The 24,828-nt window shown below is 44.3% G+C and overlaps 1 protein-coding gene across 4 annotated transcripts in view; it reads left to right on the plus strand.

Annotated features, from left to right (window-relative positions):
• CACNA1I (calcium voltage-gated channel subunit alpha1 I) overlaps positions 1-24,828 on the plus strand; it is a 262,441-nt gene that overhangs the window by 165,596 nt on the left and 72,017 nt on the right. For all 4 annotated transcript variants that reach the window (XM_033162213.1, XM_033162215.1, XM_033162214.1 and 1 more), the window contains exons 5-8: positions 10,301-10,460; positions 13,399-13,714; positions 15,581-15,673; positions 21,851-22,157. In XM_033162213.1, the coding sequence (XP_033018104.1) occupies positions 10,301-10,460; positions 13,399-13,714; positions 15,581-15,673; positions 21,851-22,157 (876 nt within the window). The remainder of the gene's footprint in view (positions 1-10,300; positions 10,461-13,398; positions 13,715-15,580; positions 15,674-21,850; positions 22,158-24,828) is intronic.

Here is a 24,828-nt window from a genome sequence, read left to right on the forward strand (position 1 = left end):
CTTGGTTGGTGACAATGAACCCTGAAAACTTTGATTCATAGTTTCTCAATGTATAAGTAGCTCTCTGTGTATACTCACAGCAGCTTATGAGAATACCAAAGTGTGGCCCAAGCTGGGCATGGAGGTGTTTGGTAAAGATTTCTATGATCACTGCAGCATTTTTCCCCACCTGCTACATTCACAGGAATCTCCACAGTTGTGTCCATATGTTCAACCTCCCTCCCTTTGTGTACCTAGTCATGCCTTAGGAGTCATGCTTGTGTAAAGTGGGAGTTAAAACAGTAATAATAGACCCTCATGTCTGCTTTTATTATGCTGCTGCATTTCTTAATATTTTACATCAAGACTCTTGGGTGCTACAAGGATGGTTTTTGACTAGGAGTAGACTACTCCCCACTTGTCCAATGTGCCATTTGTCTTTGGGACCATCTGTGCAGTGGAAATCGATGGCCACAGGAAGGCTGCCTGCTTTGGAAAAGAAGCAAAGAAGAAAGCATTTTTTAAATAGTAGGGATATAATTGCAAGACCTGCCTGTACATATTACATGCAGCCCCCAACCTCCGCTCTCCTCTTTCTAAATTGCTTGCTACACTTCCCCTTTCCCGAGGGTTGGCACATGCTGGTTGCTTCACTCAAGATGGCTTCAGCTGTGGCAGCCAAGCTAATAGGGGTTGACAGGCGCTGTCTGGAGGGAGTCATGGACTCTATGAAGTCGACAGAAGCTTGTCAGCAAGGGCCCTGAGGCACCTCCAGAGTCAGGCAGTCGATTCACTCTGTCCAGCTCCAAAAGGGAGACCCCCCCTCCCCCCAAAAAAACCACTGTATCATTCAGTTTGGGTGGTATTTGAAGAGTTGCTTTTCCTAACCTCCCTGTCCGCTGCTCACAGCATGGGATGCCTTGTGTGGGGCTGTGTGTGTGAGCAAGACATTTGCACCAACTCAGTCTTAGTGTGACGCTAGAGAACAAGGCTCTTCCCTGAGCCAGCCATCCTCTCTCTACACACCCACACCAACTGTGACAGAGTGTTACATTTAAAAGTATATTTCACAAGCTTTGCCTTCTGGGGAAAATTTGCCAGCTAGAAACTTCCTCCACCGGGTCCCCTTGACAGACACAGCCTCATCCCTGCAAATCTGCCCACAAGGACGGTGAGGAGGCTGCAACTTTCTCTCTCTCCAGAACACACACCTGGGGTTCATGCATATTTCATTCTTTGCACATTTCGCTGCAAAGATCAAATCTTTTCATAGCTGATGCCCTAGAAGGCCTGCTTTGCTTGCCAAATATTGTTCCATTGCTGCTCTCCTCCCTTCCCTTTCGATAGTCCAGGCCCTCCTCTTCTTTTCTTGTGGAATGGCTGCTTCCCCAATCCCCAACCCCAGACTGCCTGAGAAAAGGTCATTGTCCCTTTCATATTGGCTGCTCCTCGCTGTGAGCCAGTGTGGCTTCTGCTCTGGCAATAGAAAAGGATAAACAGGGAGGAGGGGAGGACAGAGCCCTCCAGACAACAGCTTATAAGGACGGAGAGTCAGAAGAGAACAGCAAGAGAAACAGGCACACTGAGAGGATGTTAAGAATAAAAAAAGAAAATAGAGAGAGAGGCTGACAGGGAAAAACACACACACACACACACACACACACACACACACGAAATGAAAGCAGCAGGAGAAGAAGACAGCAAATAAAAAGTTTCCCAAGACATTTCAGAAACCATTGTTGAAGAGGCACCTGTTGGGCTCCAAGCTAACTAGTTCACTTCTGAATCTTGCAGAGTTTCTCTCACACTCCAGACCAGAATTGATATAGGAGGCAAATGCGAGAATTGCCTTCTTATAAGGATAGCATGTGCCAGGGGCGTCGCTAGGGGGGGGCGCTGGGGGCGGTACGCCCCCGGGCGACAGGGGCCACAAGCGGCGGGTGGGGGCGACAAGCGGCGGGTGGGGGCGACAAGCGGCGGGTGGGGGCGACAAGCGGCGCCCCTCCCGCCACTCCCCAGGCAACGCCGGTCACCCCGGGAGCAGCAGCGCTGCATGGATGGGGTGCTCCCTCGGCCGTGCGCTGTTGCTCCTGGGGCGACCGGAGCGAGCGGCGGCGCATGGGGGTGACAAGCGGCAGCCCCTCCCGCCATTCCCAAGCGCTGCCGCTCCCTCCGTCACCCCAGGAGCAACAGCGCACGGCCGAGGGAGCACCCCGTCCGTGCAGCGCTGCTGCTCCCAGGGTGACCGGCGTTGCCTGGGGAGTGGCAGGAGGGGCCGGCGCTTGTCAGCCCCACGCGCTGCCGCTGGCTCCGTCCCCCCCCCGGGAGCAGCAGCGCACGGTGTGTGCGGTGCTGCTGCTCCTGGGGCAACGGAGCGAACGGCGGCACGTGGGGGGGCAAGAGACAGCCCCTCCCACCATTCCCACGCGCTGCCGCTCCCTCCGTCACCCTGGGAGCGGCAGCGCACGGCCCGACGATGGAGTGTGCCTGCGCGCGCAGGCGCACTCTGTCATCGGATCGCCGCTTCCACAGCCTCCTTTTGAGCCGGAGAGCTTAAAAGCGAGCTCTTCGGCTTAAAAGAGGGCTGCAGAAGCGGCGCCGGCACCCCCGGAAACGCCCTGGGGGCGGAGCGTCATGACGTCACAATGTGATGTCACGACGCCCCGCCCCCGGGGCGTTTCCTTTGCCGCCCCGGGTACCGCGGAGCCTTACTCCGCCACTGGCATGTGCATCTGCTCTGAGGCATCTGGGAGAGAGCAAGGAGCCCACAGAAGGAGGGTGTTGTAACACTGACCCCCCCCCCAAAGGACTTTCAATCATAAGAAAGGAAGGGAGTGGCACCAATGTTATTGTAGCATTCACTAGAAGTGTATAAATTAGTGAGCAATCTTTCCCCCTAAACCTGCCAATGTGCTGCCCTGTAGGTGTTGTTGGGCTCCAATTCCCATCAGTCCTGAACACCATAGCCCATGGTCAGAGATTACGGGAGTTGTGGTCCAGCAACATTGATTCTCCCCTAAACTAATGTGCACATGTATGTATGCTATGGGGGTCTGGGAGCAGTTCAGCATCACAACTGCACATCGCTCCTCTGAAAATCCTAATTGCACTACCCTCCTGACATCTGGGACTTTTGCCCAGCCCCAGTTATAGATCCATATTGCATTGGAAACATGGATCTGGACTGGGCAGGAAGAGGACTAGACAAAGACATCGACTTTAAAAGAGGATTAGACAAATTCATGGAGGAGAGGGCTAGTGATGGCTACTAGCCATGATGGCTGCGCTGTGCCTTCATGGTTGGAGGCAGCAAGGCTTCTTAATACGAATTGCTGGAAACCACAAGAGCAGAGAGTGGCCTTGTGTCTGAATCCTGTTTGTGGGTTTCCCACAGGCACCTGGTTGGCCACTGTAAGAACAGGATGTTAGATTAGACAGGCCATTGACCTGATTCGGCAGGCTCTTTTTCTGTTCTTATAAAGTAGTTGGTAGGCAGGGTTACATGAGGAAAATGGCAGCCAGCATGGGAAGGGTTACGCATGTTCCTCCTGCCCAAACCTTCTTAACGGCAAACAGGAACATTAGAACCTGAGTCAGGCCATTTGTCAATCTAGCTCAATATCGCTTCCTGAAATTGCTTGGCAGGGGCTCACTAGAGTTTCACACAAGGGACTCAATACACCAGCAGGGCCAGCGCGCCCATTTAGGCGAACTAGGCAATTGCCTAGGGCGCCAAAATGGAGGGGGCGCTGGCCAGGCTTGGGCGGGGCAGGCTAGCCAGCCCCGTCTCGTCCATTGGGGCTGGTGGCACGGCACGCCAGGGCGCCGGCCCCCCTAGGGGTGCCCCTGCGAGCCCGCCAGCATACCGGGCGCCCCCTCCAACCCGCCCCCCACAGGCGGGTGGGCAGGCGGGCGCTCACACAGCGGCGGCACAGCCACTGCCGCCCATGCTGCTCCCGGGCGGGCTGCGAGCCGGCCGCCCAGCCCCATCTTCCAGCGCAGCGAGCGGGAGGAGCCGCGCGGCCCCGCCGGCGGCCTCCCCCCGCCCCCACGGGCAGCCGGGTGCTTGCGCCGCCCGCGCTCTCCCCTGGACGCCCTGGATGCATGGGGGCGCCGGAAGGATCACCGCGCCATGGCGGCAGATGTGCCTGAGACGGCCCTGGGGCTAGCAGGAGAGGTGCTGCTTGCCCCCTACACCACCACCCTGGCTCCTCTAAAGCAGGCTTTGGCGGGGGGCGGGACAGGCGAGCAGCAGCTTCTCCGCTACAGCAGAGAAACTGCTGCTTTCCTTTCCACCACTCCCACCTCCCGCTAAAGCAGGCTTTGGCAGGGGGGGCGCCAGAAGGTGGTTCGCCTAGGGTGCAAGAAGCCCTAGCGCCGGTCCTGTACACCAGCCATTAAACTCAGAATCCCATCTGCATGTGAAGAGTGCACTCTGCACTCCACCACTGCACTACAGCTGTCTTCAAATGCTGCTCTGATCTCAGCCATTCTTATCCAGACTGGCAGCAGCAGCATCACCTTGGCCAAAAAGGCTTGGCGTTGACTTACATTTAAACTGATCTTGTGTTTGTACTACACCATTTGTCCATATGAACCCCAAAGCACATAGCAACTTTTATTAACCAACTGTGCAGATTTAAGACGCCGGAGCCACATTTTCCTTTGCTTGCTGCACAGCTTGTCACTTGTTGCACAGCAATATACTTCGGCAAGAAAGGAAATGAAGAAAATGACGTACCGAAACAAATTATAGAATTTTCGGAGGTACATCAGGCAAAATTAATGATGCAGCCTTGACATTTGGCTGAAACCTTAGACTACCTGTGATGTTTGGATTGTTCCACTGGCTCTTTTTAATGAGCACCGACTGATCAGGAGTCAGGACCTTGGTTCTGTGTCTCTATAAATGACACTGCTATGTGCACAGTGCCGCACTCTAACAGTGTTAATCAAAATCGCCTCCTGAATTACCAGTGGAGTAATTACAGAATGCTTGGATATTCCCAGTGGTCCTCTGTGCATGCTGCCGAGGCCCTGCACCATAGGTTCGTGTCCTTGTGCTATAGCCGTTGCACAAATTGTTCCACATTTGCTGCTGCTGCAGGTGGGTGGATTTGCTTTGGCCCGGCAGAGTGGAGAGAAGCAAGGAGGAATTTGACTTTTCCTGTCACTCAGGGCATTCTTACCTGGCTTTCTGAAGGTTAACTGGATGACCACTTGCAGCTTTTACAATTAAAGTCCTCAGGCATAGTTGCTGTCATTGGAGGGCCATGCTTATGAGAAGGTCTGCTTCGGGATTGGAGATGACAGTGCCGGTCTAGATGTCTCCTCCAGATTGTTTCAGTGTGAATGCAGTCCCCAGGGATGTAGCAAATATAGATTGCTTGGAATCTATGTAAATAAAGTGGAGGCCAGCAAACCATAGTTAGGTCTGCTGTGAAGATGCTGCACTTTCTGTGTTATGCAGCTTCCCAGCTTGACCCAGATTTGTCTATACATCAGCCAGGTTCCACCAGCGATGTCCACTGTAAAACGAAAAGTACACGTAGCGTAGCCTTCACACACTTCATACAATGGGAGTTGTGTTCCAAAACATCTAGAGGGCACCAGGTTGGCAAATGCTGCATTCGAGTAATCCAGCTGTTGAGCTAATAGCGAAGGGGTATTTGGGGAGATAACTATCAGTTAATTATGATCTCAGTTTACATTTAAGACTTAGCAATGGGAATATTATTTTACAAATATATGCACTGCCAAAAGCAGAAGACAGTTTCGGGGAATAGTTATTATTATTCTCAGAGTTCGTTTCTCCCATTCACACGTCACCCTGTGGCAACAGGATTTTCCAGCCTACCGGGATGAGAAAATGGTGTGGTTTTGCCCTTTGTCACATTGATGGAGGCGCTACTATGCACAGTGTACTTTCTGAATGATTTAAGACACACTTTTTAGACTAACAGTGAGAGCCTAAAAATGCAAGCTAAGATTTCCAGAATTTTGATACAAATTTTCCAGATTTCACTAAAGCACCTGCTAGATGGCATGTAATCTTCAGGTAAGCAAAGCCACTACTTGAGGTAGTACAAATGTCGGCAGTTATATACGCATATTCCCCAGCTGTAACTGTTAAATAGGGGCACAATGCCTGCTTTCTCATTACGCTTATCCCTCATTGCTGGGACTTTATGCATACATAATAAATTACTACTATTAATAATAATGTGAATGATGAGGCCTATCGTCCTAATGGACTCCTTTGACTGACAGAATAGCATCCATCTTGTCTATGGTGCCAGGTATTGCAGGTTTTTCTAGTATATAATGAATTCTGACATTCTGAATATTATGGGATATGGATTTTCATGGTGGAAGGAAGAAAAAGATAGGGATATGGTGTTGTCTATGTGAAAGTGGAAAATGCATGATGTGAAGCTATTTTCACCACACTTACTTAGCAGGGCTTGTCAACTCTCGGAGCCCATGTTTTGCTCCTGCTGCTGCTTCTCTCTGCCTCACTGTGAGGAGCTGACTTTTCGCATCAGGTAAAAAGCGTCCCTATTTCCATTTGACACATGTGTGAGGTGGGGATGCTGTGCCTCAGCTGTGCTTGTTCAAGAGGAGGAGGAGGAGGAAATCTGAGAAACTAGCAGAGTCCCACTTAACCATTGTTCTTTTTATTGGCACATATCAGAACCTTAGGAGCTGGTAATGGTATGTGCAATATTCCCCAGGCAAGATGTTCAGACTCTCTTTGGGTGAATAATTGATGCTCCAGAAGCCAAGCAACTGTTTCCTGATACTATATCCTGATAGTCAGGGGATGGAGGCCAAAGCCTATATGTTGTGTTTAAGTGCCTATCTGATCATATCTCCTCTGAGCTCATTCACAATTACACTCTCACTAATACTGTATAATTTGGTGCCCCAGAAACAAGGCTACAGCTGGTGTTTGGAGGCTAAAGTTTTGAACTAACCCCAGGTGCTGGGATGACTATTTATTTGATCATTCCTCTTTTGAAAACATTTGCCTTTGGATTTCTGCTAATACTGAAAATTGAAATTGCTCCCAGTATGAACACAAGTAAATCTTTTTCTTTTCTTTTTTTTAATGGAGCTTTGCCAGATTGGGTATATGGCTGGTTATTACAACCTAAGTCAGTGAAGAAAGGAAGAGAAACATCATGGGTTAAAACCAGTCATTTGAAGACCATACTGATTACAAAGGCAGGTCCTAAATGCTTTTACCCATGGGTAAGCAAACTAAGGCCTGGAGGCTGGATCCGGCTCAATCGCCTTTAAATCCGGCCCACGGATGGTCCGGGAACCAGCGTGTTTTTACATGAGTAGAATGTGTGCTTTTATTTAAAATGCATCTCTGGGTTATTTGTGGGGCATAGAAATTCATTCTTCTTCCCCCCCCCAAAAAAAATATAGTCTGGCCCCCCACAAGGTCTGAGGGACAGTGGACCGGCCCCCTGCTGAAAATGTTTGCTGACCCCTGCTTTTACCCATGTTCATTTTGCTGTCCCTGGTTCTCTCCCACCACATTCTTATTTACTTGTGATATATAAATATGATTAATACTTCCACTGTTGGAGGCTGAATGCTTCTGAATGTCAGTTGCTGGTAACTGCAGGAGGGAAGAGGTGTGTTGCCTTCTGGCCTGACACATTCTTACATTCTTTTGAAGGACACTTATGGCATGATATGTGGTGTTCAGGCAGTGAGGACCTGAAATGTTCCCAGGTTATTTACAAGTGGAAAATTTATTTTGAAATATGTTAACTATAGGGACCTTTATTGGAAGTGATTTCATGAGCAAGCATTCTAGATTTGTTGGATGCGATTTTTAACTGAGAAACATTCAGTAGGTGGACTATTTTGGTGTCACTTTCCCCTGAAAATTTGTTCATGAAATAACTTCTGAAAGACATGACACTAGGCATGAAACATTATATAAGGAGTCGTCCTAGAGGGGTTACAACAGTGTAGTTTCACTAAGTCTCAATTGCCCTGCAAATTTGTCCCATGTGGAACTTCTTGCAGGTTCATTAGATGTACTCATCCTTTCCCACTCACTCTTGCCAGAGGCCTCTTCCACAACTGGGACTCAACATCCACACTTCTCTCCTCAGTCATTTATGCTACTTGAAGTGACGCAGTACCCCAACCCCATCTGCCCTTCTAAGATGCTGGATATATATGGTCAAATATGGTCGTAAGAAGAGCCCTGCCGGATCAGACCAACGACCTGTCTAGTCCAGCATTCAGTTTCCCACACCAGATGCTTCTGGGAAGCCCTCAAGAAAGGCATGCGGTCAACAGCCCTCTTCTGCTGTTGAATCCTAGTGACTGCCATTTTGAAGCATTGCGCCTCTCATTCTGGAGGTAGAAATACAGCCTTGATGCCTTATCGTCCATGCATTTGTCTAATCCCATGCCAATGAGAGAAAACACTGACAGTATATTTCAATGTTATTTGCGATTTTGCTGGGAAGGGTGTCAATCTGGGGACTTTTAACTCCACAAGACATGCAGTGGTAAGATGGCTATAAAACGGTGTCGCCCCATTGATTAAAATCAAAGCCCCTGGAGTTAAATTTTAATACCAGTGGCAATTCTGTATGTAAGTGCTGTTCAATTTGCCTGTGGTGTTATGTGAACAGTTTTGGACATCTGTTCATTTCTTCTCTCACTTGGATTTCAAAGAAAAGAGGTTTTAAATAAAAGAGGTTTCAGGACACAAATTGTTCATTGAAAACCTTAGGATTTTTTTCCCTCATGGGAATTAATATCTGTACCTGTGCAAATTGCCCCTATATCTATGAATGCCCCAAGCCTTCATTGTACCCAATTCCAGGTGCTCTCCTTGAGCTCAGAGTCCCTTATTCCCAGGCGCAGGAACAGAATAAAACAGGAAAATGAGACAAAGTGTAAAGCGCAACTTGATGTGGCTAATTACTTGACAGTGGGCATAAAAAGGGGATTAACTGGTGCCTCTAGGGATTGTCGCTGAATCCTAATCTTATCTTTCCCTCTCCCTTCCCCAGCCATTTGAAGTAATGAACTAGTTATAAATAGCTAATTAGTTAATTATATGCTGGCCTACATGCAGCATCTTGTAATGTGAAATTCCCTGGACCCCTGCAGTAGGGAGTCTCAGCTGTGGAGAGGGAAGCAGGTTGGGGGGATTAGGAATGTGATTGATGCTTGGAAGGATTTGCAGAACTCAAGTGACCACAGGGAACACAGAGAATGTAATTAATTTAGTAAACGGGTGCAATCTATCCTATCCAAGGGGCTAGTCCATTATCTTAGCAGAGTAAAGGGATCAAGGAGAGAAACAAGCCCAAAGTTTATTCAGCTTTTGTAGTCTGAAGATGCTGCAGATTCTATGCACAAGAATAGGGTAGCGATTAATCAAGATCCAAAGGAAATGAAGAAGAAGAAAAAGTGCATGGCAAAAGCCACTGCATTGTGAACTAAAATGCTCTCTTCATTAAGTGATACTTACCGGTAGTTCATTCTTGGATATAATTGAGGAGCTCCTTCTTATTGGCTCTCTGAGCAGAAGCTTTCGTTGAAGTAAACATTCCCTGATGAAGAAATCATAGCTGTCAACCCTCCCTGCTGTTTCCCCAATGCTATAATAAGGGAATTTCCCGCAAAAAAGGAAAAGGTTGACAGCTATGTGAAGAATGCATTTTAGCTCAAACATGGTAGGGTTTGTCAACAAATTGAAGTTTCACACATTACCTTTTCTTCCTTTTTTTTTGCATTTTGCATTCTGACATTGTAAGACATGTATCATGTCAGCAGCCCCAGAGGCTTAGTCCCTTGCATCCTGATTTTTTTGAAAGCACCTCATATATTTGGAAACATTGCATAAGTAATATGTTCAAATAAGAACAGATATGACATGCGTAGATAGGCCTGGATTCACCATTTGGCTAAACGTGCTACTGTACTTAATTCAGAGCTGCAAAACTGCTGCACAGGAATGGGGAACTTTTCGCCTTGCAGATGTTGCTGAACTACAACTCCCAGCAACCCAAGCAAGCAAGGCCAAAAGCCAGAGGTGATGATGGGAGTTGTAGTTCAGCAACATCTGCAAGGCCAAAAGTTCCCCACACCTCCTTTATAGAGTTCTCTAGCTGCCTCCACCTTGTTTTGATCCAGGATTTCCCCCACATAATGTCTTCTTTCTTTCCCCATTCTGTTTTATATCTCCTTTCCCTTTCTTTTTCTCAATTACCTTCCTTCCTCCTATGCCGTGATCTATCCCTCTCTCCTTTCCTGGCCCTGGTCCCTCTTGCAGGCATGCGAATCCTGGTGAATTTGCTTTTGGACACCCTGCCTATGCTGGGGAATGTTCTGCTTCTCTGCTTCTTCGTCTTCTTCATCTTTGGCATCATTGGGGTGCAGCTATGGGCTGGTCTGCTGAGAAACCGCTGTTTCATGGAAGAGAACTTGACAATGTGAGTGACGGGGAGATGAAACTGTCTGTGAAGCAATCCTCTCTTATCTTTACCCCTTCTTAACTTCCTTTGTTGCTGAGCTAATTCACAACCTTAGGGAAAGATCAAACTAAACATATCCACTACAGCAAAGGATTTCCATTTGTACACCCTTGTACCCTCCCCAAATCAGGTCCAGAGGTTTTTTTTTGGGGGGGGGACCCAGAACATATATAGGGGTCCATGGCTTTTTGGGGGGGCAGAGGGGAATAACCACATCAGACAGCCTGGCAAGCAGCTTTGCAGTCTTCCTTTTACTAAAAAGATGCAAAGTCTGGGAGCAGCCACTGAGAAGGCCCTCTCTTGCGTCCCCACCAACTGTGTCTGTTAGGGTAGCAGAACCAAGAAAAGGGCTTCCCCCAAAGATCTCAGAGCCCAGGCAGGCACATATGGGAGAATATGGTCCTTCACATAGCCTGGGCCTAACCTGAGTGTGCATTTCTGAGTGTGCATTTTATTTTTATTTTTATTATTTCTTTTTCGCTTTTCCACTTTAAAATATACTAAGAATCTAACAAAGAATGCCAAACTCCAGCCCACTACAACAACACGGACACAGATAAATAGTTATGACATACAAACCAGCAATTTAAAACATCCTTATAGCCAAATCAGAGATTTATTTTTTTAAAAAAAAACTCAAGCACCAGCCCTAGCAAGCCGTTCTTAAAGCCCTACCAAGACCCTTGAACCAGATCAACAATATATTTTTCATATATGTAGCTAATTCATGTTGCTTTATGAATTTTTGCAAGGCTGCATTTGCATTATGTCTTCATTACAGGCTTAAAGAATGACACAATGTGCTCTGTTCCTATCAAAGGCAAAATGGCTCTGATATTGGCTGCTGCTACCAACAGCCAACTTCATCCTGTGTGCTGCTAGCTTTATATACAGCTTTATATACTGTATATTGCACAAATGATAAAGGAAGCAGTCCCATCAAGTAGAGACTGCCAGTCCACAAAAAGACTGACCTGTGGCCAGAATCTGGGGTCCCCTACTGAGTGAAACTTGTGGTCCTGCCTAGGAATCAAATAATTTGTTGTTTTATGTCTTTCGTTTTTTATTTTTCCAATCTTAAATTTAAAACTGGAAATTAAATATCTGCAGCAATTTGCAATAAATCGAATCCTCATGAAAATTATTCACCATTTTAGTGCATTTCCCCCAATTAACACACATTTGTATGCAGTTTTAACTCACGTACACATTTTTGCAAGCAATTTCCTAATTTAATGCACTTTTGCATGTTCTTTCACTAGTTTATTCATTTTTATGCACATCCCCCCAATATATCCATTTTTGTACACATTGTTTGGTTTGAAAACTCCATCACAAAATTCAGTTATGTGCAAATTTTGAAGGATGGCTGTGTTTCAGAAAGCTTAAATTAGAAAAATCTGGCTTTAAATGCAAACAGAATAAAATTCTTTCCTATCCCCAGTCCTGCCCCTCCTACGCCACCCACAACTCCTCTCTGCCCCTCCTGACTCCCACAATATTTACATCTGAGAAAGGCTTGGTTGCCATTGGCTAAGAGATGCTAGAATGTGTTTTTATCTCCAAAACAGTCTTTTTAAAAAAACAAAAAACCTGTCAGCATGATTCATATGATTCATGCAAAACCTTCTCTTTTTAATCTGAATGATAATCACTAACAAAATGGCCATTTGATTGGAATTACCCAGTAAATGCCTATTAGGCCCCTATGCTTTCTCCTCTACCATATTCAGTTTCAGATGTTGCTTAGCAACCTCACACATGCTTCCCTAAGTTGCTCCCCTGCTGTTTAGAAAAGGTTTCCTGACAACCTGGCTGACAACCCAGGGAAGGCAGGGTCACGATCTCTGGTTGGCTGCCTAGATCACCTGGCTGTTGCCCCTGACCCAAGTGCTCAGGCCCTGTGGATTTGTAATGCTAGAGATGTGTCATTTGGAAGTTGTAGCTCAGCCTCCAGGCCATCTCTCACATTCCACAGCAGGAGATGCAGCCAATCCTGACTCCCTAATGTATGCACCTTTATGATACATTTTTTTAAAGCAACATGTCTGGTGCATTCATATTACATTTTCAGGTCTGCACTTAAAACATCTTTGGCATACCTCCGAAAAATAATGGGCGAAGCAGTCCATGGCTACAGCAGCTGATCCTGCCATTCCAGACTCTGCTGTAATATTTTAAGATTATTCATAGTCTTTTTAGTTTTCTACAAATCTCGAATTCTGTGGGATTCTACAGTTTTAAGTTTGGATTCAATATTATGGGAAGTATTGCTGTCAGATGTTAGGAAATATGTATGTTAAATGCTTCCATACACTGGCACAGCACCAGATTACCCATTTGCTGCATGAGGGATACATCTGCTATCTATTTTAGTTCTAACTATGTGGAAAATATGCCACTTGGGGAAGAAAAATGAATAAAAACTTGCACTCTTACTGTGGCCTTTCTTAATACCTCCCCAATGTATAGAAATTGATTTTTGCTAGGGGCTGTAGCTCAATTCAGCTGATTCTCTAGACCACTGTTTGGGTCACCCTGAATGAGCCACAGACTCATTCACTCCCCATCCTTCCTGCTGTCTCTCACTGTTTCCTTTCCCTGTGTAATTTCTGTTTCCCTAGAATTAGAAACTTCCTGTTTTATCATTCTCGTTTGGAGGGATGAATGCTAGCCATAGTTTGCTAAGTCAGACATCACAGCAAACTGTGGCTAGTGTTAAATGGGAAACCAGCAGCTCATTTTCTGTGACACTTCAGGATCCTTAATAAGCTACATCCCTGTAATAGATGGTTGGAAGGTTATTGTGATCATGGTACTGCCCATCCCCAGGACTATTATTAACTCTAGTGTTTGCAATAACAAATTAATTAGTGTGCCTTTTGTGTCCCCTCAGACAAGGTAACATCACCCTTCCTCTCTATTATCAACCTGAGGAGGACGATGAAAAGCCCTTCATCTGTTCACTGTCAGGAGATAATGGAATCATGGGCTGTCACGAGATCCCCCCACTGAAGGAGCGAGGCCACGTTTGCTGTTTGGACAAGGATGACTATTACTACTACACCTCTGTAAGACAGGAGTTCAACGTCAGCGGCATGTGTGTCAACTGGAACCAGTATTACAATGAGTGCCGCACGGGCAATGCCAACCCACACAAAGGGGCTATCAACTTTGATAATATTGGCTATGCATGGATTGTTATATTTCAGGTAATCTGAACTGAGATGTCCAGGAACCAGTCCTAAGTCTATAAATGTGACCTACACTTCTTCTCATAAGTGATTTACAGTCCTTTACTGAAACAGTAGTGTGGGTCTCAGCAGATGTTGTATTATTCATGTTGTGATAGCACTTTTGTGATGGAAATATTATATGGGTTGGATCAAAGATGAGGAACTTGTAGTCCTCCAGATGTTCTTGGACTCCAGCTTCCATCAGCTCCAGCCATTATGGCCAATAGTCAGGGTTATGGGAGTTGGAGTCCAAAAACATCAGAAGAGCCACAGCTTCCCTATCCCTGGGCTAGAGGCAGAAGGATGTGGTCAGGTTCAGGCTAGAGGTCAGCCACTGGTTCAGACAAACAAGGAACAAGGATGAGAACCAGAGATGTAGTCAAAAGATGGGCTGGTGGTGGGACACGGGGTTGGGCAGAAACGAACCAAATAGCCAGAGTCAGGAACACACATATAAGTTAGGTAGGTACCAGATGTAGTGCTGTCCCTCCATCTTATGAGTTGCTCAGACTGAGGAGCTCAACTTGAACTGGAAAGTCATATAGCGCCAGGCAGGTGTCAGGGCCAGAGCAACAGCAGATTGAACTCTGGCATGTAGAGCTGCAGCATAACAAAGATTAGGCTGGAAATTCCCTCAGTTCTTTAAGAGCTGTCCTGGTGGGGCAGGGAATAATTCACCTGTATGCTGTTGCAATAGTCCTTGGTTGAAGTCCTCCAGTGCCTTTACATCAACATACCACCATTTGGTAGCACAGCAAGATGATGATGATGATGATGATGATGATGATTAAAAAGCTTTGCTTCATAAGGATAAGCCGATAAGGATGTCAAACTTAATATCTTTCTTGTTGCAACTGTTTTACCTGATTTTAATTTTTTTTAAAAAAACTTCCTCTTACTCAGTAGGCCTTTGGAATAGGGTGAACTTAAAATTCCATTCACCTGCAGCAATAGCTTGATAATGTGGATGACAATCAGTCGTCATGAATTGTTATGTCTTAGCTCCTTGAGTATTTACTCAGCGCAGCAGTGGGTTGCAATAAGCCTGTCAGAGAATACGAACCACCATGATTATCATCCATATGTTTCATCTGCTCAACTACCACTTAAACCGTGAACTCACTACTTGTTTCCAAATATAAAGATATTAGTGTATAACTCCTGACATTCCCGTTCTCTTTTGATGTTTAAAAGTGCACGTATAACTGGTATTAAAGCATCTGAAATGTGTTAGAGAGAACTACTTCTGTTTACAGCTTTACTCGGTCTACATGTCTAGATAACACCTAGCCCGTAGGCCTTCAATACATGGTGGGACTAACATGGGAATGCACCTAAATCTTACAATTATTTCCTTTAATTTCTGAAGCGATCTAAGAGTATGATTAGACTAACATTGAATATTCTGCCAATTGATTCCACTGGAGAAGTTAAGGACACACTTAAACGTTATTGAAATGAACAGCACTCACTTAGAAGTGCTAAACTTTGGTTGGCTCTCATTCAGCTAAATGTGTCAGATTCAGAGAGCCCAACTGGATTCAGAGAGTCCACAGGAGCAAAACTCCCATCTCTCCATTCATGTCATAGTGAAAAGATACAGTACTGCACTGCTGGCCCAGATCAAATTAGTGCTACTTTAGTGGACTGCAGAGATTTATAGGATTTGTGGGTTCTGCTTTTTTTGCAGCAAGTGGAGGGTTCCTAACACTGAAAGTCTAGCAAAATAACACAAAATGCGTGGACTTGAGCAGTCAACTCATTGGAATGGATTTGACTGCTTTACATTACTGTCTTTCTGTAGTTATTTACATTTTTTGTTCTTGTTTTCTTTTTCTATAGGTGATTACACTGGAAGGGTGGGTGGAGATTATGTACTATGTGATGGATGCTCATTCATTCTACAACTTCATCTACTTCATCTTGCTGATCATTGTAAGTACAATTGTCCTTTCACCAGAGTTGATAGGATCCTGTCAATTAATCTAGGAGCCTGAAACATACATTGTAGCAAACATAGCTGAAGAAAGCAAAATGTGTTAATTGTAGGTCATTCCAAAATGCAAAGAATTCCAGTTCTGGCTTTTTTTTCTTTTTCCAAGTAGCAAAATCATTCCAGGAAATTCAAGGATCAAATTTAGCATTGCCTTTTTAGAATGAGAAGCTATAGAGTTCACTCGAGACATTTATGACATTTTGTTCTCCTGTTCTCCTCACTTAAATGGTAATTTATAATTGCTAAGTACTTACAGTCCATAGTCCAGTGAATTTATAGTCTATGGCAACCATTGCCAGCCTTAGGCAGCCTTTGGTCCTGCTAGCTGGAGCTGATGGGAGTTGTAGTTCAAAATATCTGAAGGGCACTAGGCTGGCCTAAGGCAAAACCTCAGAAACATGGATCACAGTGAAAGGCAGAAGAAAAAAGCGGTAGTAATGGTAAGAGAAATAAGATGAATTGGGGTTTGGGGGGGTTGCCTTCTTTTTGTTTCAATTAATTTGAGATAAAATGAGCAAATAAGATGTTGATGAATCACTGATGATCTGAACCTATGTTGCAGTCTTTCTTTCTTTCTCTTTCTTTCTTTCTTTCTTCATTCTGTCACATTCATCTAAAGGAGATGTAGTCACTTAGACTTGCAATGTTTCCAAGCTACTGTCCACAGGCATGAGTTAAGTAGGTGATTAAAAAGAAGCAATAAAAGCTAATGAAAAAGGGAAAGCAGAGAGTATTTTAAACTGGGATTGAAAAGCTTCATTAAGGGTGACAGCTGAAACAAGTTTCCTTTTCCTGAGCTGCTTGTTTTTCTTATATGTTCTCCATACCTCATTTTTAAAGAAAACCAATTCAAAAACCCAGACCTTTGTGGCTCCTGGAGAAGGCCATGCTACCTGACAGTTCACAGTCCATGCTGGCTTCGTGGAATTGATAAATAGAACACGAAGGCCTGGGCACATCATTGGAGGAGCCAGTTGGATGGGGTCTCCAAGAACCCCTGTAACAGCTGTTAACTTGCCTGCCTATAGGAAGTTGGGATGTAAGAAGACACTGTTTTCCATTCTACCCTGTAATTGCTTGCAGCACTGCTTCTATTCTGCTGCAGCTCATCTTCCATAAAAAACTATATTATTTGTCTCATTGTCCACTGTGGCAAAATTACAAATCTTACATAACTTATGTAATTGTGTTGTCATTTATTCCACCCCATTCTTTTCAATGCAAAGGAATCTCAATGCAAAATGACCGGGGGGTGAGTGACATACATATTTTTGCTGACTGAAAGCAACAACGACAGAGAATACTAATCATTTGCAATGGATTGATCTCCATCTGGACATGGGACAAATATGCAAATATCAGCAATTTCTGCTCCCGTTTCCCTTTTTGTCAGAATTCTCCCACATCCACAAAACTTGGACAACAGATCTGGCAAAAAGGAAAGAGACAAAATACCCCCATTTGCTAAAAATATACATTTTGAAAAAACATGTTTTTAGAAACAATTCTCACATCAGTTTTGGTTTCTCTCAGTTTCCCCTTTTTATCAATCCTAAATTCAGTTCTCCAAATTCACCCATCCGTTGTTAAAAAAATTAAGAAGTCCTTCCAAAAAATTGTCAGCATTTTAGTGTACACGTATGCATTATTATGTATCCTTTCCCCTGATATATGCATTTTCGTACACTTTTTTCTTGGAAAACTGTTGCAAATTGTGTAGGTGTGTCATTCAAAGGATAACTGTTTCTGTTTGCATATTGTCTCAGGAATCACTCACTAGATAGGTTTGTTTTAAAATATAAATTGAACCAATTTTCTCTCACCCCTTCCCTACAAGAACTACATTTACTTTACTTTACTTTTTCTGCCAGCAAAATCTTGATATACTCCAACACACGTCTTCCATCACCAATAGTGGTATAATAAGGAGCACAGCCATTCATTCTTGTGAAGAGTGTGACTTTTAACCTCTTCTTCTGTAGTCCAGAGCAAATGTTCCAGCACCCTCAGACCAAAATCCTCCTCAACCTCTCAGTATAACCTGAATATAATAATAATAATAATAATAATAATAATAATAATAATAATAATAATAATAAAATTATTTATACCCTGCCCATCTGGCTGGGCCTCCCAAGCCACTCTGGGCGGCTTCCAACACAATATTAAAATACAACAGTCCATCAAACATTAAAAGCTTCCCTAAACAGGGCTGCCTTAAGATGTCTTCTAAAAGTCTGGTAGTTGTTATTCTCTTTGACATCTGGTGGGAGGGCATTCCACAGGGTGGGTGCTACTACCGAGAAGGCCCTCTGTCTGGTTCCCTATATATATTTTTCCCTGTATATATATATTTCCCCCCTTCTTCCTGCCCATATCAGCTTCAGTTCTGTTGTGCCCTTTTTACTATGGATAAGGGTGCTGGATGCCTCTATACATTTTCTGTAGAGAATCGAAGATTCTAGTCTCTTGCAAAACTCATGTCTCCTTTTTCCTGTACCCCCCTTTGGGAGGCTAGTCTACACCAGCTAAACTAAATGCCCATATAACATTTCATTTTCTCCCTCTTTATGAATGAGGTTGCATTCTGCTCTTGCTGCAGTTTGTGACACTGAACTATTCCAAAGGTTGGATTCCATCTTCTCTTTCCATTCACCCACCAACTTGCAGGCGGGGGGTGGGGGGTGGGGAATTCTACACTGGGGCTGGAGAAGCTGTAACTCTGCAAATGTTGTTGGACTCCAACTCCCATCAGCCCCAGCCAGCATGAACAATAAATAGAAACAATGAGACTTGGAGTCCAGCAAGATCTAGCAGGCTACAGCTTCCCCAGTCCTGGTGTACATTCCCATACAGCTTTTCCCCAATGTGTGGGCTGGGGCTGATGGGAGTTGGAGTCCCAAACATCTGAAAGGCACCAGGTTGGGGAAGGCTCTACTCTCAGAAGACTCATAAAATACTTTCACCATTTCTGTTCAGTCAAAATGGTGAGGACAGGAATGTGTGAGGACAGGAATGTGTGAGGGAATGCATTTAGAAGAGGAAAGGACTCACAACCGTCGCAATTTCAACCAAGAAAAGCAGAGAGCATTTTGCAAAATCCTTACAGGTCAGAGGGGATTATTTTAAACCAAACAGCGTTTTCTCCCTCTTTTCTTTTTCCCTCCAACACCCTGTTCAGTATTGTGAAGAGTGGACAGGCTGAAGTGGAGGAGGACCAGATGGTTAAAGGCAAAACAGCTTTAGAACAGCTTTGAAGGCCATTTTTTCAATAAATAAAAATCCTCTCTATATTATTTTGAAACAGCATATTGTCCTAACACTGAAGCTGGCCAGGAACGTTTCAGTTCTTCAAAGCTTATTCAAGTGCTAGCAGTAATGTGCCCCCTTTGAAATGCTGAAAGAGCTCCTGGACTGAATGTTCTGATGGAGCCTTTGAGCACCTTTGCCTATGTGAGCTGAGTGCCAGGAGTGCAGAGGCATCACTTGGGGAATTATGTTTGAGAAACAGTCACTCCCCCACCCCCTTCTTATGACTTGAGTAGGTGGCAGAATTGGCTCTTTATGCTTATTCTTGGGTCAGTTCTCTTCGGTGTGGTATGCCTTACCCAACAGATTGTGAGGCAGATGACCTTCGGAGTGCATTTGGAAAGATGTTTCCCCTTATTTTCATGTGTTATCCTGGGTTAGCTTGTGTGCGATGAGGTAAATAGCCCTTTTGTATTGGTTTATAATGTATGAGTTGTGGAATGGGTTTTTGTAGCAATGATTCTTCAACATCAACTTCACTGGACTGGTCATGTTGTGCGGATGCCTGATTACCGTCTTCCAAAGCAACTACTCTATTCTGAACTTAGAAATGGAAAGCGTAATGCTGTTGGTCAACAAAAGAGGTTTAAAGACTGTCTCAAGGCAAATCTTAAAAAATGTAGTATAAACACTGATAATTGAGAACACTAGCCTGTGAGCGCTCCAGTTGGAGAACAGCCTTTACCAAAGGTGTCATGGGCTTTGAAGACACTCAGACTCAGGATGCAAGGGAGAAATGTGCTAAGAGGAAGGCACACTTGGCAAATCCACACCGTGATCAACTAACGCCCGGAAACCAATGTCCCCCACTGTAGAAGGATGTGTGGATCCAGAATTAGCCTCCACAGTCACTTACGGACTCATTGTTAAAACTGTGTTTATGGAAGACAATCTTACCCAGCTATGAGTTATCGCCAAAGAAGAAGAAGGGCTTTTGTAGTGGGAACTGAGAAGGCAAAGTCAATGAAAAGGCCTTAATTATAATGAAGGCAGAATTGCACCTTGACTGCTATAGTTTTATGGACACACCAATAACCAAACCAGCATTTCTGAGAGCCATCTTTGTAAGAGATATCTCACCATTTAAATTAATATTCAGGATTAGGAATGAAGATGCTCCTGGCCCAATATCAGAGCTACCAATGAAATTGGTTTTCCTGAGCTGTTAAAATCAGAATAATATTTTTAAGCACAAAAGGCAAGGCAGAGTCATTTTCGCAGACTCACACCCTAAACCAGTGTTTTTCAACCTTTTTTGGGCAAGGGCACACTTGTTTTATGAAAAAAATCACGAGGCACACCACCATTAGAAAATGTTAAAAAATTTAACTCTGTGCCTATATTGACTATATATAAAGTAATTCTCTTGAATAGGAATCAAATAAACACAATTTTTCCCACGGCACACCAGGCAACATCTTGCGGCACACTAGTGTGCCGCGGAACAGTGGTTGAAAAACACTGCCCTAAACGAATAGACACACAAGGGAAAGGAGAGATGAAAGATGAGATACACTGAATTAAAACACCTCAATTAGTTGAAAAAGACACGTGGAAACAGATATATTTTAGGATTCTTCTTTAAGAACTTAATAACATAAGATGAGCATGCTGTATCAGGCCAGTGGCCCACCTAGTCCAGCATCCTGTTTTCACAGTGGCCAACTGGATGCCTATGAGAAAGCTGCAAGCAGGACCCAAGCACAAGAGCCCTCTCCCCTCCTGCAGTTTCCAGCAACTAGTATTCAGAAGCATTGCTGCCTCCAACTTTGGAGGCAGAGCATAGCATTGTTAATCTTATCTTCCACAAATTTGTCCAGTCATCTTTTAAAGCCATCCAAGTTGCTGGCCATCACTGCCTTCTGCTGGAGCAAGTTCCATAGTTTAACTATGCACAGGGGAGACTGGAAGTCCAAGTAAAGAGCAATCAAGGGAACAAAACCAAAGTGGACATCACATCCCCTCCAGTCACGCCCCCTGCCAAAGCCCTTTACCCATGTCTGCATAATGGTGAAGTCAAAAATAGTAAACCTGCTATTTTCCCATCATGGAATGCAGCCGGAAATCTTCTCAATAAGGACCTGCCCCAAATTAAGGTTGTTCCTACAGCCACAGCAGCAGCAGCAGCAGCAGCAGTGGGATCTTAGGCATGGACATTTCCAATCATCATTCTCTTTTCCTTCCATCCTCCTAGAGTTTCCACTGCCTTTAAAATGTATGTATGTATGTATGTATGTATGTATGTATTTCATCATTTGTATGCTGCCTTACAGGGCTAACCATCCCAAGGCAGCTCAAATCATACTAAAAAACTAAATAATCCTATAAAATTCCTATTCCTTGTACAATCATAACCTAACATTTAAATCACAATCAGTGCTAAAATATTACAAACACCAGCATAGAAGCAATTGAACTGCAGCAGTACATATGTTAATTAAAAGCAGCTTAAAATGGAACATTAGAACAGCAATAGTTGAAAACAATCTAGAGCGTTCTGAATATTAGTTAAAACCAGCTTGAAATAGGAACATCTTCAAGGCCTATTTAAAAATTGGGAGCAAGTTCCATAATATGGGACCACAACCCAAAAAGGCCTGTTTCTGTTGCCTGCCAACCTAATGCATCTTTGGAAGGTCTTTTGTCAAGCAGAAAAGCAGGATGTAAGTATTCCATAAAAGTAAAAAATATACTTCTCCAGGAGGCAGCATTTCAACTGTATCTGTACCTTTTTCCCTTCCAGATTTTTGTTTCCCTGCCTCCTTCTAAATTCATGCTTTATGCCTCTCTTCTCCTCTGTTTCCTAGGTGGGCTCATTCTTCATGATCAACCTATGCCTAGTGGTCATTGCTACACAGTTTTCGGAGACCAAGCAGCGAGAGCACCAACTGATGCAGGAGCAGCGAGCACGGTACCTGTCCTCCAGCACCGTGGCCAGCTACATGGAACCAGGAGACTGCTATGAAGAAATCTTCCAATATGTCTGCCATATTGTACGCAAGGCCAAGCGCCGCACCCTTGGCTTCTACAACAGCCTGCAGGATCGGCGCCTGGGCCGAACGGAGCCGAGCGCTGCCAAGAGGAGCATGAATGGGAAAGGCCAGAGGCAATACAGTAAGATTTGTGAGGGCAAGCCAGCAGAATGATGGTGGTGGGGGAAGAGAGAGGAAATAAGCGATTGATAAGACTACCCGTATGAATCAGAGTACTTAAAACACATGACCCACTATGCTAATACAAAACACTGTGTGGTAGGTACAGAGATGGCAATGCTAATGGAAAACTCTTACGTCGTGGCCATAGAGGAGAAGGCACGTACACTGGACAAACTCCGAGTAGAATCTGTTGGCGAGAGATTTGTTCATTGATTTAATCTAGGATGCATCAGATCTTCAGGTTGAGAAAAATAGCCCCTTTTGTAGGTCAGGAAAAAATTGCTTTAAGATAATATGAGGCAGGCAAATGGAAACACATTTCCAGAAACTGATTTTACAATAAAGAGGATTAGACTTTACTGACCATTAAAACTGAGGTAATCTAGCATTTTTAAGGAAGACAGGCCTGCAGTAAAGCTCAGTGGCAAAATCTACGCAGGAGGACGTTTTGAACGGCTTATTTGTTGAATATAAAAAATACATTTTAAATCATTTGTGGCATGGAAAGCAAGCCATGGTCCTGTAAAATTATCCTGGAGGGCATCCAAAAGTTTGCAATTACCAACAGTTCTTTCTACTGATAGCTTCAGTGGCTTCAGCACAGTTGAGTCTCAGAGATTTTAAAACATAGTTTAATATTTTAAAATGATGCCATGTCACTCAGATGTTACTTGAATTCTTGGGCTGTCCTGGACCTTATCTAGCTCCAGAAATACAGCTCTCCAACCATGCCAACTAATGAACCACCCTTTACTGGGATTCTTATATACCCATCTTTCCTGCCATTGCTGAGCTCCCTTTCCTGTTGGCCTGGTCCTTTCTTGTCTATGGCATCACACCTCTGCGCTTCCTGAAGGATCCATTCCAAGATGGCATTGCAAAAGGAATGCCTCTGCCACAGCAGCAAGCCCATCTGTGGACCCAGGAGCACCTAACAGTAAAGGAACTCAGGCTGTAGGTAAATGCTGTACTTGAACATGCATTTCTAGCCTGAGAACAGCAACATTCAAAGATACATTTTAGTGCTTAACTTTCCATCAAGGTGAATTTAGCAGGGAAAAGGATAAAGCAAAGAAATCGCTTTTTCTTCCAGACCTGCAATCTCTGGCTTTCTAATGATGAGAGAGCATTTTATCACCTAGAGGTGATGATTTCTTTCTGCATGACCACTCCTGCTCTGATGTTCTGTCCTCATTCTAAAAGAAAACTTGCACACTTTTACGGTGGTATGTTAGGAATAATAATAGTGCTGAGATTCATAAGGGAGTGAGTTCAGAATAGCAAACTCTGGTTTTGGCTTCATAAGCCCTTTGTGAATCAAACTCAAACATCAAACCCTAACCAAATTTTGGGCCTGGTTTTAATGAGCTCATCCTGGTACCAACCCTCTCCACAAACCACCACAGCTGCCCACTTCCCTTTCCAACCCAAATTCCATGGTGCCAACTGAGGCAGCAATGGAGTGGTGCCATCTTGAGACTCATTTATAAGTTTGTGGAGAAAAGAAGGGAACATGGGGGGGGGGTGTTTATTTGGAGGTTGAAGCCTTCAAACCCAATTATGTTTCTGATGACACCATCATCCGTGTGATTAAGCCGAAACTTTGGAATGGGCTTGGAGTGGGGGGAAGGACTCTTCTGACATGAGGAGAACGTTTTACCCCAAACCTTTTCCAAATCAAGCTATAAGGAGCTCACCAATCACTACTGAAAACTAAAGGCACATTTCTCAAATAACTGCAGCTGTCTTTCAACCCCACTCCCTGTAGCTGAATATATAAAGACTGTTGGATTTGATAAATAAATGGGGGGGGGGTCCTCTAAGTTACAGCCTGATCATAGGAAGCTACCTTATACTGAGGGCCAAACTGAATGCAATGTTAAATAATTATTTACAGTAATATACATGTATTTTTTAATAGTAGCTGATATTTATTGGGATTGCAGAACACAGGAAGGGGAAATTTAATTCTTTCCTCCCCTACTGTGGTCCCGAGTTTAAAAAAACAAAAAGCAAACCCCAAACCCACCTCTGAAGCTGATATGTGTACTGTGGGGAAATCCCATGTTGTTGCCAGTATCAATGCATATGGGCAGCTTCAAAAGAGCAAACTGTATTTTTAACAAATGCATTTTATGTCTCATCTAGTTTGGCCCAGAGTCATGCCATTGATCCATCTAGCTCAGTATTACCTATTATTGAGAGGTGCCGGGGGATATTTACATGCAAAGCATGTGCTCTGAAACTCAACTTTGACCCCTCTCTGGATCTCACACAATTACTTTGGTTATAAGAACAGCCCAATTGCCAATGCAAGCTAAAGAGGTTTCCTCAGCTTGTCAAATCAGATCAGCTTGTCCAGTTTTGCTCCTTTTTGCCAGGGTGAACCTGCACACTCAGCAGGGAGTTCCAGTCAAGCTTAGTTCACTTACTTGTGCTTCTGATGAACTGGTCGCCTTCACACTTTGCATATTCAGGTATAAAGTATCTTAGCTTTACATCTTTTTTGAAAAAAAAAAGTGTGGCATGACCTGTAGTGCCAGAAAGGAGCATGAAGTTGTGCCTTCTTGCCTGTTTCTGCTAGATTTTCACGCAGTGAGGAACAGAGGGGCAAACAAGTCTGTGCTTCT

The sequence above is a fragment of the Lacerta agilis genome, chromosome 10 (assembly GCF_009819535.1).
Source record: "Lacerta agilis isolate rLacAgi1 chromosome 10, rLacAgi1.pri, whole genome shotgun sequence".
NCBI classification, from domain to species: Eukaryota; Metazoa; Chordata; class Lepidosauria; order Squamata; family Lacertidae; genus Lacerta; species Lacerta agilis.